A 16,712-nucleotide genomic window follows, 5' to 3' on the forward strand; every position below is an offset into this window, starting at 1 on the left:
TTGCACAACCGTCGTACGGTAATACCCAGATGCGGCGCTGTTAATTAGATTTTCCAAAGATAAAAATATCTTATCAACGACTGTACGTGCCCTTACGGAATCACTCGGCTGGGAAACACACACACACGGCGCGAACTGCCGCTTGGTCATGGCCTTGGCCATGGCTAGCAGCAGCAGCAGACGACCGGGAGGAAAGGGGAAGAGGCCACGTGTGCGAGGGGCCCGGTCGAGGCCCGTTGGGGGCGGCGGCGGTCGCGGTCAAGCGTCGTCAGGTGCGACTGACGGAGGTGGGCTAGAGGCGGCGGCGGCGGGCAGAATAGCAGCGGGCGGCGAGCGGGGATAGCAGTTGTAGTGCACGACAGCGGCAGGGCGTGGGCTTGGCGTGGCCGGGCGCGACAACAGCAACGAGGCAACGGTATCAGCGTAGCGCAGTAGTAGTTCAGCAGTGGCAACAGCAGCGGGGCAGCGGTAGCATGCGACAGCAGCGAGCGCGACCGTGCGCGTGCGTGCAGCGCGGGTAGATGGCGAGGCGGGCCGCGGGCGAGGCGCAGCGAGGGGTGTGGTGAGCGGCCAGGGGGACGAGCGGGAGCGCAGCCGGGCTCGACCGGACGTGGTGGGCACGGGGATGAGCGACGAGGAGGAGACCGGGGACGCACGGTGACGGGGGAGTGGCGGCGACGACTCGGCCGCGTGCGGGCTCGCGCCGCAGCGATAGAGAGCGGACGAGGGGAGAGGCGAGGGGAACGGGGGCGGAGATAGGGTTGAGGCCGGGGGGGGGGGGGGGTCGTTCGTCGGCGTTTTAAGAGGAGGGCCGGTCGCCGGATGGCCGGCGCGTGCCTGGGGGTCGTCGTAGCGGCCATCCCTCCCCTCCCCCGTCCATTGTAGCGAGAGGAGGGAAAAGCGGGAGGTAGGTGGGCCGACCTAATGTCCTAGTAGGCTACGGCCGGGGGGAAATAGGGGGTGGCCTACCCCCTTTTTATTTATTTTTTGTTTCTTGCTTCTCTGATGTTTTGTATTTAATACTAGCAAAAGAGCCCGTACCTTGCAACGGAAGAGAAAATAACACATGCTCTGAACGTAATATATTTTCACATGACATCACATTTGTGTTGCCGACGATGACCTTAGTGCTCGTACAACGAAAACGCGTTTAAATGTACAATCACTCGGAATAAGATGAGAAATAAGTTGTTTCTCCCCATGAGATTTTCCAAAGGTGTGCATGTGTGGTTAACGATGGTTTTCTTTCCTCTCAATTTGGTTTTAATTTAATGGATGTTTATTGCAGTTCGTATCGTCACCGGAAAGAGAGAAAAAAGAAGGATTGTGCACTACAGATTAAGTTTGCACCAAAAATAATATTTAAGAAGTATTCAACAGCTAAAAATAACATCCTATTTAGATTCTACATATTTTTTTAATCAAATTTCATATATAACATGTTAAAATTGGAGTTACGGTTTAAAAGATATGAATATTTTTGTTTTAGATAAAATGTGGATTGATTAACTGAAAAGTTAGGGGTTTTTTTGTTAAAACAAAAAAACGTTTTGACTGACTAAAAACGGAGGGCGGGTTAATTACCTGAAACATCAGGGGGTTTTCTGAGAAAAGGAAAAAACGATTCGTTTTCCGACTTAAATCCGGACTACGGGTTGATTACCTGAAAGATCGGGGGGTTTCTGAAACATTCAGAAAAACGATTCGTTTTTCTGACTTAAAACGGGACTACGGGTTGATTTCAGCAAACATCAGGGGTTTTTCTGCGAAATAGCCACGACGGACGACAGAAGCCTTACACGCTTTATTATTAGGGAGAGATTAGAAGCAAATGAATTTTATAGAAAGTTCTATTGGCTAGAATAAAAACTAGGCAATATCTAGTACTGCCATAAAAAGTTTGGAGGTAAGATGATTTCATTTGAATTTTACTTAAATACAATTGGATTAAATAGGCTGTTTTACGCATGGTTTTAAATAGGGTAGGGGCAATTTAATATTTCAGATAATATTGTTTTCTCCAATACAATTACTTAGTGATTATTGGCAACACCACCAACATTTTTTGCTTTATGTTTGCAGAATTAATAATTTTATTTTATATTTAAATTTGACTTTGTCTAGTTTTTTATTAAGAGGCGATCAAGCTTAATAAAAATAGGATGATATGACATCATTAGTCAGAGTTCAATGTAGCATGACACTGGGGGTGTTACACATACACACTATGGAAGCCACCAATATGATGACTCTTTGCTAGAGTTGCTCTAAATTTAAAGAAAACGATTGTTAACATGTTTACACCTAACTCAGATTCATCAGTACCAAAAAAAATTGCATGGGCAATAAAAATGATTCACAAACATTAAAAAATAACATTAAATTAGTTTATCGGTGGTTTATGGAAATGGGAACAACCAAATAAAATACCTATAAATAAATAATGCAATCGGAACAAAAAGAAACCAAAAGGGAAAAGGGAAATCCGAAAATAAAAATAAAAATGAAAGAAAAATTAAGCAAAACCAAAACTAAATAAATAAAAAGTGGCGGGGTGGACAATACCACTCACCTTAAAAGGGCCGCGTTGAATCAACGGTTGTGGGGTGCATAGGGTGTTCATATTTCACGCACATGAACATGATGGATTCGACACAAACGTGATTTGGGTTCACGTGCTTCCGGCTCTGATGTAAGGAGGCAACTAGTTACAAGGTATCCCTTAAAATCGCCACGCAGATGTTACTTTTATAGAATGCACCACATATCCTTTCATAGTATGCTTCCACGTTGCAACACAAGTGCGCTCCACGTGGAGTGTGGACGCAGAGGATGGAGCATACATGTATATTTTACGACACATGTGTGCTTCCCCTCCATAAAGCACGTAAAATAAAAGGAAAAAAAATGATGCACATGCATGCTTCACCGCAAAGCACAAATGATTTTTACGCGAAGAATAGATGTGCTTCGGAGAATGGAGCACGGATGTGCACGAAAATGGAACAAAAAGTGATACACATATGTGCTTCAAAGATGGAGCACATAGGTGCTTCATCATAAAAATTGAACAAAAAGTGATACACATAAGCGTGCTCCGAGGATGGAACACAAATGTACCCTGAAAAGAAAAGAAAAAATGAAGCACAAACGTGCCCTGCGGTCAAGCACACAGGTATGCTTCGACACAAAACACACATATACTTCACTGTAAAGTGCATGTGATCCAACGGGTGGAGCAGATATGCTTCGCTAGAAGCATAACGTGTCCCTCGCGGTGAAGCACACCTATGATTCACATCAGTGCCGGAGGCAGAATTCAATAATCAGGATGGTAAGTAGGGCCGGTTAGTGTAAATTTTTTGAAATCTACACTGTTCCTTCCACCGCATGTCAAACGCAGAGCACGCCGGAGATTGACCTTGGAGCGCGACATTGTGCCACTTGTCGCACGCAGAAGCTATGCTTTACAAGCTTTAACTGTGATTTCGCTGAAGGAACCTCTGAAAAAAGATCGCAAAAAACAAGGCTATGAGAGATTCCATGCATGCATCTCCGAGAGCCCGCTTCGAAAAGCACTAACCGTCACGTGTAAATGTAATCCATTTTATCATGACGGTTTAGACTCAGAGTTTTTTTTTTTTTTTAAAGAGGAAAGAGAATTCTGTGTAATAGCTGAATCTGTCTCTCCTGAACCCAACTCCTTTGGCTTAGCATCTTGTGCAACGACTGTATGTAAAGATTAAGCTCATGAACTGCTTCTAGACTTCTCGTCTACGTAGCCTCCACGTTAAGCTGAGCCGGTTCGTTCGCATAAACTCCATTCATCAACAGGCCAGACTCACACTCTCACAGAGACACCAGGCGGATGAGGGACGTAAAGACTCTTCAAGTTTCCTTTAGCAGGTGGTTGCTTAGCCCCAAAGGCTTGGTTAGTAGAGTTCATCAGCCATTCCTCTTGGGAACTCTTGGCTGCAGCTTCACGCCTTTACTTGCCAGAAATGGGGTTGACAACGTGCTACCGTCCCCCTGTGCACCTTTCCTGGCCACAAGTGGTCCGGGTTAGGCAAGAGAACCTTTAGGTTAGGCACTTCATGCCGAAGTTTTGTGCAAGTTCAAGTTCCAACAAGAGCACACAACAGCTTCATCTTATGCTTCACCAATGATCCAGGTACAGAGAACAAGGTCCAACAACTAATGGTTCCTGTTATTTAGCAATGGTTGGCCATTGAAGAACTGATATACAGTAGGAAGGAAGACCAAATATATTCCTCCGTTGCACAAAACTTCAATAGGCCACCAGAAATTGCCGGTGAACCAGCAATGCACTATGGCGACTCCTTTTCAGCTCAAGTTAGATATGCAATCAAGAACAGGATACACAGTGTACCTTTTCTTGAGATTCACACCTCAGAAGTCAAGAATTCTGAGATTCAGCAGCTTCAGTCACAGCATGACTGATTGCATGAAAGGGACCTTCATATGAAGGAAAACATGTCAACAACAACAAATGGGCATAATGCAAACAGCGGCCAAAATAAATAAAAATCTCAGCATAAGGAGCACACAATGAGAACATGTAAAGATATATAAAATTGTAAGCGCAACAGAAAAAAAAAATCACTGCACGTCTGCCAGTCATGCTCAAGGGACCAATACTAGAAAGGGACGAACCCTCATAAAGCTTAGAATAATATAAGCAGAAAGATGGGCATCAACAATTTGACACTAACAAGATGTGAAGCTTCCCGTATACTGTTCACTATGCCATCCCTCTCATGCTTGATTTGGCAGTTTTCCTTGTATAGGTTACATCTTGATCAGCCATACTTCTGCCAATTATGCATTAACGTGCAAGAAAGACCTGGTTGCCTATATCCACATCCTTCATCCAAACTTTTTCTCCCTGCTGACCGCCCAACACGTGTCAGCTCGCATCTTAATCCACATGTTAGCTTCTTCTCATTGTGTACGCAATGCTTTCACCAATCCAGACATTGCAAAATTTCCTGACAGATTGTTAATTGCTGAACAAAATATATTCATACAATGATGCAATGAGATTCAACAATAGCCATGGATAAAACTCAAGACAGAAAAATAAAAGCATAATTAATGGTCGCTTCGGATTATGATTGCTAGTAGAATACAGGTGCATGTACCCAGAGGCCAAGTACTTTTCCAGGTACATGGATAACACAACGCAAATTCTTCCGGAAGCGCAAACTAATATCCTACCTTCTAGTCAAATATTAACTTGGCGCTACGCTTGCATGGTCCTCACAGACATAGTCACTACTCAATTCACCCACCTGCAGGAAAGATCATTGGAAAATGGTACACTGGACCCTAGATTTGTACTAAGTTCAGGTAACACATATAATAGTTTGAGCTAAAGGAAACGAAAAAGTGGTGCATTCCATAATCTGCATTAGAATGTACATCAGAAACGCCCACGAAGAAAACCGCATAAAAATGGACATTGCTTGAGCAAAAACTTCTGAGAACTATCACCAATGATGATGCTTCAGGAAAGTTGGAGAAAGTCTATTCAACCAGACCAGGCTTTCAGGAATCACTTTATGTGGAGAGAGGGCCTGCAGTGATTCCATTGTAAAGAAACTCTTGAACCACCACACCTACTGCATCCTCCTCCTTGCTTCTTAGCTTAGCTTACCATCTTCTCTAAACAACCGTCCTCTGCCGCCAATATAAGTACTCACCTGCTGGCCACACAAGATGCTAGAAGCCAGGTAGACACTGAAACAGGAGTTTGGGCAGAGTAATAGGGCCACTTCTCTTAGGTCTGTGAGCAGTCAAGCGAAATGGACAACAGCATGCCTGTAGTCAGTAAGATGTATTGCTCAAGTACTCCTGCAGCGCTGATGATCAGGAGAAGACCCATGGTAGTGAACGGCGGTGGTTTTGTTGTTACTGACTTTAGTCATACTGTTGTTTTCATTGTGGATGGTTGTGGTATACTTGGATCTAAGGGAGAGCTCATGGTGAAAGACAGTGATGGAGAACAGATACTATTCATTTCTAGAAAGGTAATGGATCATAAGTTGCTGAATAGTAACTCGTAGATAGGTTTACTTTCTCTATTAACAGTTGTTTCAAGTGCTTCACCTGAATTAAAAGCTAATCGATTAGGACTGAAACTATTTGCTCCAGGAATTTATTCTGATTCCTATGTACTTATTTATGTTATTCTACCATGCCCAGTGTAGCTCTTTCTTTTTGGGGGGGTGAACACTGAACAAACTAAATAAACAAGGGCACAAGTAACTTCAACGCAGTTCTCTTGACAGTGAAGAACTTAACTGTTGACAGCCAAGAAGATAAACACAAAGCGATCTCTCACTCATATCTGTATATCCTACTCCCTCTGTACCATAATACTTGTTGTTGGGGAGAACTAGTCTAGTTCTCCCCAACAACAAGTATTTAGGAACGGAGGGAGTATATTTCTTTGAATACCACCAGAATGAAACTCCTTGTGGCATTACAGGGAGGAATCGTACAGGTTCTAAGCACGCGGAACAAATGGAATGGGTACTCAATGGATTACCAAGGGAAAAACAAGTTGGTCTTTAGCCTAACTGATCCCAAATCATGCATAGCAAAAGGTGCACCGGTTAGAATTCACATTGAACCAAAGAGGCACTGCAATAATTGGGATTTCGAGGTCTGTGGATCTTTTGCAGATAGGAACTGCACAATAATTGATTGCACTGGAAAAATAGTGGCGCAGGTATGCCATCCATACCTTGATAATTCTTCTGCAAGCAATACATTCTACATATGTAATAGTGAATTGTATTTCTTTTGTAGAGTTCCTTTGTGTGATCACTAAATTACAAAGCATGTGCATATATTTGCTTCATATGGCCAAGTTAGTTGTGAACTGTAGATTCCCCATGAGACATAATTAACAGAATTACTGACAACAGGGGAAAGGATAAGCAACAGATATCCTAAAGTGAGATGTTGGTAAAGGGATGGTGTTTATTTCCAGTGGTTTTGCTTGATTGTTACTATAAATGCCTATGCAAGTATGTCCAGTAAAGTTTATAAGAAGTTCCATGCATGCCACAAGAACATACATATCTTTTGCATGTAGATACTGCACAATAATTGAATGTACCAGCAAAATAGTAGTGCAGGTATGCCACACATACCTTCATAATCCCCTGCAAGAAAAAGTTTCTACATGTGCTTTTTCAGCAAGTTATATTTATTTTGTAAGATGCACTTGTGTTATCACAAAGTCAGTAGATGTGTATGTTCTTCTTTAGATCACAAAGTTACTAGATGCACATCCTACTGAAACATAAGCTTGATCTAGAGCCGAGGTTGCTTAGATAAATCCACAGTTCATCCTCTACCTCATGGACCGTCAGACACGCGTATTACCACATAACGCACATGCGTGTGTGGGTGTGACACGCCAAGGCTTGATCCCAGGACTGAACTCATTTGTAGAGTTCTACTATGTTACCACTAAATTATTGAGTACATGCATATCATTCTGTCATGGATTATAATTAACAAGAACTATTCCATGACAACAAGGAAGAACAAATATGCTATCTAAAGTGAGATGTTGGTTACTTAGTAAAGGAATGGTGTTTGACTATTTCCAGTGGTTTTGCTTAATTGTTATTCTACATGTGTGTGCAAGTGTGTCTGGTAAAGTGTGTAAGAATTTCCATGCATGCCACAAGCATATGTAGATTACAAAAAAGAGATCTAACATATATATTCTTCAAACTGTAGATGGGGAAGAAAGAGCTGATAGAAAGTAATGACTTCTACCACGTGACAGTGCAGTCAGGATGTGACCAGGCTTTTATCATTGGGGTGATGGCAGTTCTTGACAACATCCATGGAGAATCCACCAGATGTTAATAAAATGAATGGGTGAATTTGCTCACTTACAACACCTACTTTATTCTTGAAGTAGAGGTCAAATGAATGTATGTCCACTGACAAGTGACAACATCCCACTGTACAGGGGCGTACCCACGTTGTGCTACCCGGGTGCACAGGACACCGGGTGCAAACTGTTTTCTTTGTAAGTTTGATGCAAAATATAGTGCGTGACACCCCATCTTTAAATGAAATTTATGAGTGATCATATGCTAGGACACCGGGTCATTTTCTCTCTAGGTCCGCCCCTGCCACTGTATCAGGCTATCAGCTACGCTGTATATTAGATTTAGCCAGTTCTTAGAAGTTAGCATGTGATTTAATTGATGTAGTGGTGCCAAGAGTTTATTATATGAGTTTAACATGTGTGCAGCTCAATTATTTCTTTGACAAACAGTGGTACACACAACAAAGCAAAAGGAGCACACGGAAACACAGGCGCACATAACATTCCTGAGACAGCTTTATGAATCTATATTGACTACTGTATCTATTGAAATAACAGGTCACTGAATAACGAAGTATTTACCCATTGAACTTGGCTCAATGGAGCATATTATGCTTAATTAGCAGGCTATCATGATCTTAACACTGAAGTCCTACGAAACAAGGTGTTTTGCAAAGTTTTAGCAGATAAATACAATATTTTCATTAAAATAGTTAAACCCGCGACTCAGTTTATTAGACTTCTAAGCCAGGCTGCTATTCGTCTCAACATGCCATACATTATGTTGCAAAAACTAGAAAGTTGCTAATACAAAGTACTCCCTCTGTAAAGAAATATAAGAGTGTTTAGATCACTAGAGTGGTGATCTAAATGCTCTCATAATTCTTTGCGGACGGAGTAACAAGTATGGTTAAGAAACAACATAATAAGCATCACAGCAGAAGGTGTAACTTACTCAACAAACAAAGAAGGTGTAACTGTCAAAACTGTATGCTCAGACTTGTTATTGTGTAGGCATGGTTGTAGGAAAATTGTGCACAATGTGCATGACAGTTGAAATGGCCAACTACCCTTTCCTAAAATATTTTCTGTACTAGAGTGAACAATGAACAACAACGCACAATACAAGTTAAGTACCTCTGCTAGAGGGTAAATTACTTCCATCGCGTTCTTCAACTGCCGATTCCCCCTCATTCAGGTAACAGCTCCTCCAAAACGAAGCAGGTTCTTGACAGGCAGGTCCAAGTGACTGGATGACCTTATGATCTACTCAGGGAGTCGACAAATCACACATGAGGTGTTGAGGAGTGTGTCAAGCATCCATTGAGTAATTGATGTAGCACTATTGCAGCTGATCAGCAGGCCCCGTGCTGATCAGCAGCCCCACCATACGATGCACCAAGCTGCTTGTCCTTTTCTTTCTTAGCATGAAACTACGGATTAGTCTCTCGATAGTTCCATAATGTCAATTGTTACATTTGAGTTCCTTTCGACTGAGTGTTCTGCAAAACCACTAATGTAAAAATAAAAATTCAGTATAATGCCTTCCAATATTCAATCATGTTTCAATCGAATACAAGTGCAGTACAGTTCACATGACTAGACACGCATATAAAAATCAGGAATTTTGGAAGTCAGGTCTCTAATGGCTATAGAATCAGATTAGCGTGTGTGCAGTAAAATATTGCTCACAGTTTCTACGGACTCAAACAGACTATTAATCACAATCACCGCCACTGATTAACGCTTCTATACATCTATGCTGAACTAAAATGTGAAGTAAACATTAAACAGGCCACTCAACCTATTAAATCAAACACAATTTGGAGAGTTAACATTATAATTATGAAGTTATACGAGTTTGGATGGGAATAGTTCAAATGGGCAAAATGTAGAAGTTGCGGCCTTTGATTCAAAACACCGACTCACCAGAGCTTGTTCTTCTTATTTGGACAAGCGCCAGATACCCCGTAATTCGCATCAAAAACAGTCAAGATGCTGTTCCTTACATTCTCCATTGTATCATTCAGCTATACAGCTACTGAAATGTCTATGCTTTGGGTTACAGGAGAAGGATCTTTCCAACTCGATGAAGCACCCCCTGCTGCAATACGCATTATGTGATCCACCTCACCAGGCATCCCAGACTTTAAAAGGCAGCTAATAAAAGAATTGACTACTATACTGTCAGGGGAACACCCAGTCTCTACCATTTTATGGAAAAATGTGACGGCTTCTGCTATCCTACCCTTCATGCAGTGCCCGATTATCAAAATAGTATATGTATACTTGTCGGGACGACATCCTTTCTCTTCCATCCCAATTAGAATCATGTTTGCTTCGTCCACCTTTCCACCCTTGCAGAGTACATCAATCACAGGGTTATATATAAACGCTTGTGGTGCAATGTCTGTTCTCATGTTCATTTTTTTCAAAAAATGAAGCGCTTCCCCTGATCTGTTCTGCTTGCAAAATGTGTGTATTATGATACAGAACGTGTGTGCATTTGGTTGAATATGATACTGAGCCATCTCAGTCCAAATCTTCATGGCATCATCCAGCTGTCCACACCGACAATATCCATCAATCAACGAGCTAAACGTCACAACATCAGGAAGACAGCGACGAAGTATCATTTGCTGATACACTGCCACCGCAGACCCCATATTCCCAGCCTTGCCATACCCATTGATTAGCACATTGTATGTGACCACATTGGGTGATGTCCCAACCGCAACCATGTCATTGTATACTGCCATTGCATCCTCCATCCTGCCAGCCTTACAGTAACCTGAGATTACTGAGGTGTATGTGACTACATTGGGCATGCAAACACCATCTCTCTGAAGCCTCCTCAACACCTCGCGACCCTTACTCACCTCCTTTGCCCTGCATAGCCCATTCACTAGAATATTATGTGTGACAGTATCTGGCGAGCAACCAAACTCATCCATCCTTTCGACCAACTCAAGCGCCTTTTGAACATCCCCCACCTTGCAAACCCCCTTGATGACGACATTAAAGCTCCATACATCCGGAGAATACACTCCCCCCTGGATCCATCCCTCAAACAATGCCACAGCGTCCTGCACCCGGCCATGGCCAATGAACAAATCCATGAGCTTGTTATATGCATACGCTTCAATGGAACAACCAAACTGGGATGCCTTTGAGAGCAATGCTGCAGCAGCATCAAGAAGGCCTGCAGCGGCGCAGGAACCGGACAGGAACGAGAGAAAACGAGCATTGGGAAAGTAACCAGACTGGTCCGTCATTTGGTCGAACAGTTGGAGGGCATCAGTGTGGCGGCCGGACTGGCACATCAACGAAATGACGTAGCGGTAGGAATGCGCGGACGGGGGCATGGCGAGCTGGGAGTGTGGGGAATGCAGCGCAGAGAAGAGGTGGAGCGTCGAGGAGGCGCACGGCGCGTGGCGGAGCGCGGCGGCGGCGGCCGCCTGGGAGGGCGCGAGGCGGCGGAATGCCGGGAGGCAGTGCGGCAGGAGTAAGGCGGCAGTCGCGAGCGCCTTGGCGATCCAGAGCTCAGCGTCGTGCAGGGGCAGGTCCTGCGGCGGCGGGCGGTCAATGGGGTTGTAGGAGTGGAGGAGGCGGAGGAGGGGGTGGCGAGGGGGGATCCGGAGCTGGAGAAGGCTGTGTAGGAGGAGGTGGGGAGGCATCGGAGAAGGCGGCGGCGGAGGGTAGCTTGAGAGGAGGAGACGGCGCGGCGGCGGTCATGGAATCACGGCGATGGGAAGAGGCGGCGTAGGCCGCATGGTGGTGCGTGTGGGAGGGAGAAGAGGGTTTGGCCCGTTTGGGGCTTTTCTGTAAATCTGTACTGTGCACACAGCGCTCCAATAAGATCTCGTATGAATATGAATTTGATTTGAAGCACACATCCACTTGTTTCGCTTGAATTCGAATCTGTGTTACTTAAATGGTATTGAAGAACTTATGAAACAGAAGATTAGTCGGAATGGTTGTTCTTGTACGAATTGTTTGCTAATGATGTGAACATACCAACATGGATTCCAATTCAAAAAAAAAAATGGATTCCAACTAAAAATACCACCGGCCATAAAGCAAACTATAACTATTATATACCATGTCAAAATCAAACCGAATTTACATGTTGAACACCAATACAAATTGTTATATCATCTCGATAAACCTGTTGCACTATGACTTACGCATGAAGTCTAAAAACAGTAATGAATTAGGGTTTGCATAGGTATACAAATATCAAACCATGCACGTGCCGAGGAAAATGTATGTTAATCATACGTGAAGATACACATAGCACAAGATTGTGTCCATTTCCAGCAATGCTTCTCAAACCGTCCCTAAACGTCCAGTCTGACTAATACCCCTCATATCCAATCCAAATTTAGGGTGGATATGGGAAGCCCGGACGCATCCAGGTAGGTCTGGACTCATCTCGCCATGTCTGTCACGTCGGATTTGACAGGCAGGACCCCCCACAAATTGCACCAGCTCCCCCTTGCCCCTCCCCCCTCCTCCCCCCTCACACATACACACACCTTTCCGAATGAGCCATTTGCATCTTCTCTCTCGTCGCCCAAGCCTTCACTAGCTCTGCCATCGTACTGGTCCCTCAGCACTGCCACCATTGTCACCAACCTCCTCTCGGCCGTCTCGTCGCTCCATTCTTTGTCACAATATGTTCGACTATTCTCGGACTACACCTTGCCCTCTATGTGTTCGACAAATTGGCCTACCCTTTTTTGTTAAAAAATAGGAAAACTATGGATTCTGATGGTTCGTCGGATGAGGAGTATGAAAACACAAAGCATGATGAGTTGATGCAAAATGAATTCTTTGATTCGTCCGATTCACACGGAGATGTCAGGATGTTGACGAGCATGAGCATCCAAGAGAAAATGGATAGGGAGGTGGAGCACATTCTAAACTTCAAAGGTCCGATTGAAGGGAGACGAGTTTGGAACACGGACAAGGTCATTAGAGCACTGATATTTTGTGATCTGTGTTGGGTTTTTCCTCGAAAAGGAGGGGATCATGCAGCACAATATAGATAAGTATTTTCCTCGGCGAGAACCGAACCAATAGGAGGACCACGCAACTCCCGCCTTCACTGCCTACACACAAAAGAGCAAACACTTGCACCCAACGCGGGCAAGAGGCGCTACTAGGGAAAAGCTTATAGACACAATGTTACTAATAGCGCGTGTTATTGGCCAAGCACTAATGCTAAGTACCTCTAGTGCACAGGAAAAGAGGTGCTACTGGTAAAATTTAGCAGTAGCGCTTACCTTCCCTAAGAACGCTATTGCTAAGTGGGACAAAGGGTACCCCAGGTTCAACACAAATTAGCAGCGCTCCGTGAAAAAAACTCTACATCTAGTGGCGTATCTGTAGCACGTTTGCCACGAAGGGCGCTATAAATATATTTCTATCGTTAAGTTTGTGGGTCCCACTTATCAGTAGCGTGTGCCCTATTGAAGCGCTACTGCTAACATCATTCACTGGACTACACGGCATCGAAAGGCATGCTGCATGCGCATACGCACTGGACTGCATGGCGTCGAAGGGGGAGGGTCAGATGATCTTGGATCCACATGCGGCTCGACGGAGCAGATTTGGTGGAGGGCAACACGGGAGGGGGGTGGTGGTGGAGCGGGGCAGGTGTCGGTGTCAAAACCGGGGGATCTCGGGTGGGGGGTCCCCGAACTGTGGACCATGGATCGATGGGTTGCAGAAGACGAAGGAGACAGTATTTACCCAGGTTCACTCCCTCTTGAGGAGGTAAACCCCTACGTCGTGCTTGATTATATTAATGGTGTATGAGGATTACACAGTTGATCTACCTCGAGATCGTATGAGCTAAAACCCTAGATGAGTCCACTTGCCTACGCGGATGAAACCCTCTTGTTTATATAGACAACAGGGATCCCTCGGGTTACATACAACTTGTTGTAAATATGCCCTAGAGGCAATAATAAAATAGTTATTATTATATTTCCTTGTTCATTATAATCGTTTGTTATCCATGCTAGAATTGTATTGAATGGAAACTCAAATACATGTGTGGATACATAGACAACACACTGTCCCTAGTAAGTCTCTAGTGGACTAGCTCGTTGATCAAAGATGGTTAAGGTTTCCTAGCCATAGACAAGGGTTGCCACTTGATAACGAGATCACGTCATTAGGAGAATGGTGTGTGATGACCCACAAGTATAGGGGATCAATTGTAGTCCTTTCGATAAGTAAGAGTGGCGAACCCAACGAGGAGCAGAAGGCTGTGATAAACGGTTTTCAGCAAGGTAATAACTGCAAGCAGTGAAAGTAGCGGTAATAAGTGATGGTGTAGTGAGGTGAAACGTAGCAAGTGAAAAGTAACAAGTAACAAGTAGTAGCAACGGTGCAGCAAAGTGGCCCAATCCCTTTTGTAGCAAGGGACAAGCCTAAAGAAAGTCTTATAGGAGGAAAAGCGGTCCCGAGGACACACGGGAATTTCTGTCATGCTAGTTTCATCATGTTCATGTGATTCGCGTTCATTACTTTGATAGTTTGATATGTGGGTGGACCGGCGCTTGGGTACTGCCCTTACTTGGACAAGCATCCCACTCATGATTAACCCCTCTCGCAAGCATCCGCAACTACGAAAGAAGAATTAAGAAAACGTCTAACCATAACATTAAACTAGTGGATCCAAATCAGCCCCTTACGAAGCAACGCATAGACTCGGGTTTAAGCTTTTGTCACTCTAGACACCCATCATCTACTTACTACTCCCCAATGCCTTCCTCTAGGCCCAAAGATGGTGAAGTGTTATGTAGTCGACATTCACATAACACCACTAGAGGAAAAGGCAACATACATCATATCAAAATTCCGAACGAATACCAAATTCACATGACTATTATCAGCATGACTTATCCCATGTCCTCAGGAACAAAAGTAACTACTCACAAAGCATAATCATAATCATGATCAGAGGTGTAATGAGTAGCATCAAGGATCTGAACATAAACTCTTCCACCAAGTAATCCAACTAGCATCAACTACAAAGAGTAATCAACACTACTAGCAACCTTACAAGTACCAATCGGAGTTGCGAGATGGAGATTGGTTACAAGAGATGAACTAGGGTTTGGAGAGGAGATGGTGCTGATGAAGATGTTGATGGAGATGACTCCCCTCCGACGAGAGGAGTGTTGGTGATGACGATGGCGACGATTTCCCCCTCTAGGAGGGAAGTTTCCCCGGCAGGATCGTCCTGCCGGAGCTCTAGATTGGTTCTGCTCAAGTTCGCCTCGTGGCGGCGGAGAATCCACGAAAAATCTCCACCCTGATTTTTTCCTGGACGAAACCCTTCATATAGCAAAAGAGGGGAGCCGGTGGGCCGTCAGGGTACCCACAAGCCCTGTAGCCGTCACCAGGGAGGGGCGACGGCTACCAGGCTTGTGGGCCCTTGGTAGCGCCCCTCTGGCACTTCTTTCGCCCAGTATTTTTTATATATTCCCAAAAAATTCCATGTTGATTTTCAGGGCATTTGGAGTTGCGCAGAATAGAGGACTCAGACTTGCTCCTTTTCCAGTCCAGAATTCCAGCTGCCGGTATTCTCCCTCTTCAAATAAACCTTGCAAAATAAGAGAGAAAAGGCATAAGTATGGTACCACAAAGTAATATAACAGTCCATAAAGCGATAAATATCAACATGAAAGCATGATGCAAAATGGACGTATCAACTCCCCCAAGCTTAGACCTCGCTTGTCCTCAAGCAAAAACCAAGATCCATAAACATGTCCATATGTTTAGGGATGAAGGTGTCGATAAAACATAATACGGACATGAGGGCATCATGATCACACATAGAACAACAATACATCATAGAGATTCTTATGGGAAAGTAACAATTCCTTCACAAAGCAAAGTATGAAACAAAAACCTTACCGAGAAGTAGCCAACAACAGTCCATAGTCATTGAAGCAGTTGCAATTTATCATAACATCAGGAAGCGTCAAATAAGAGCTTGTAAAGCAAACCCACATACTCAATCATCTCTTTTGTTTTCCACAATTGTTACAACTCACGTGGTACTCATGGTATCGAAGTTTCAGTTGGACACAGAGAAAGATAGGGGCTTATAATTTTGCCTCCCAACCATTTATCTCAAGGGTAAAGTCAACAATAATAAAGCAGAAGTACTCACTTCCAAGTTGATATATGAATATAGATCTTTCCCTAGCTTGTGACGGTAGCCAAGACAAAGGCAAAAGAAGGAATTGGTGAAGATCACCATGACTCTTTCAAGGGCAAAAAGTAAAGGTACAAGATAGGCCCTTCGCAGAGGGAAGCGGAGGTTGTCATGCGCTTTTGAGGTTTGGATGCGTGTCCTCTTAGTGCGAGGAACGTCACTTTATATTGCCTCCTATGATAAAGAACTTTATTATGCATTATGTCGCTTTTATGTCTTCCCCATCACAGGTTCGTACAAAGTTTATTTTCCACACACTAATATATCATACATATTAGAGAGCAATTTTTATTGCCTGCACCGATGACAACTTACTTGAGGGATCTTATTCAATCCATAGGTAGGTATGGTGGACACTCATGGCAAAACTGGGTTGAAGGTTTATGGATGCACAAGTAGTATCTCTACTTGGTGCGGGAGTTTTGGCTAATATGAGGTGGAAGCAATCGTCACATGCTAAGGGATCTCTAGGCATATAACATTGTTTGGAACCAAGCAAACACAATTCATTATGTTGTCTTCCTTGTTCAACATCTACTTCTAAGCATGTAATAGTTTGGTGAGTGCTCACATGTCACGCCCAAGATGCGACCC

General features: G+C 43.9%; 2 protein-coding genes across 4 annotated transcripts; one reads left to right on the forward strand and one right to left on the reverse strand.

Annotated features, from left to right (window-relative positions):
* The first annotated feature begins 3,634 nt into the window (after positions 1-3,634).
* Positions 3,635-8,152, forward strand: LOC123426836 (protein LURP-one-related 6-like). Of its 2 annotated transcripts, XM_045110733.1 has the most exons (4): positions 3,635-6,050; positions 6,512-6,754; positions 7,780-7,923; positions 8,018-8,152. In XM_045110733.1, the coding sequence occupies exons 1-3, from the start codon at positions 5,826-5,828 to the stop codon at positions 7,909-7,911; spliced, it is 600 nt and encodes a 199-aa protein (XP_044966668.1). In that variant the 5' UTR covers positions 3,635-5,825; the 3' UTR covers positions 7,912-7,923; positions 8,018-8,152. The 2 variants fall into 2 exon arrangements, with proteins under 2 accessions (XP_044966668.1, XP_044966667.1); XM_045110732.1 differs by having other exon boundaries at positions 7,780-8,152.
* Positions 8,153-8,853: 701 nt separating this feature from the next.
* LOC123426835 (pentatricopeptide repeat-containing protein At2g06000-like) lies at positions 8,854-11,720 on the reverse strand. Of its 2 annotated transcripts, none has more exons than XM_045110729.1 (2): positions 9,809-11,720; positions 8,854-9,392 (listed from the first exon to the last, which is right to left on the reverse strand). In XM_045110729.1, the coding sequence occupies exon 1, from the start codon at positions 11,554-11,556 to the stop codon at positions 9,910-9,912; it is 1,647 nt and encodes a 548-aa protein (XP_044966664.1). In that variant the 5' UTR covers positions 11,557-11,720; the 3' UTR covers positions 8,854-9,392; positions 9,809-9,909. The 2 variants fall into 2 exon arrangements, with proteins under 2 accessions (XP_044966664.1, XP_044966665.1); XM_045110730.1 differs by having other exon boundaries at positions 8,854-9,381; positions 9,809-11,714.
* Between the last annotated feature and the right edge of the window lie 4,992 nt (positions 11,721-16,712).

Source organism: Hordeum vulgare, chromosome 2H, assembly GCF_904849725.1.
Source record: "Hordeum vulgare subsp. vulgare chromosome 2H, MorexV3_pseudomolecules_assembly, whole genome shotgun sequence".
Lineage (NCBI taxonomy): Eukaryota > Viridiplantae > Streptophyta > Magnoliopsida > Poales > Poaceae > Hordeum > Hordeum vulgare.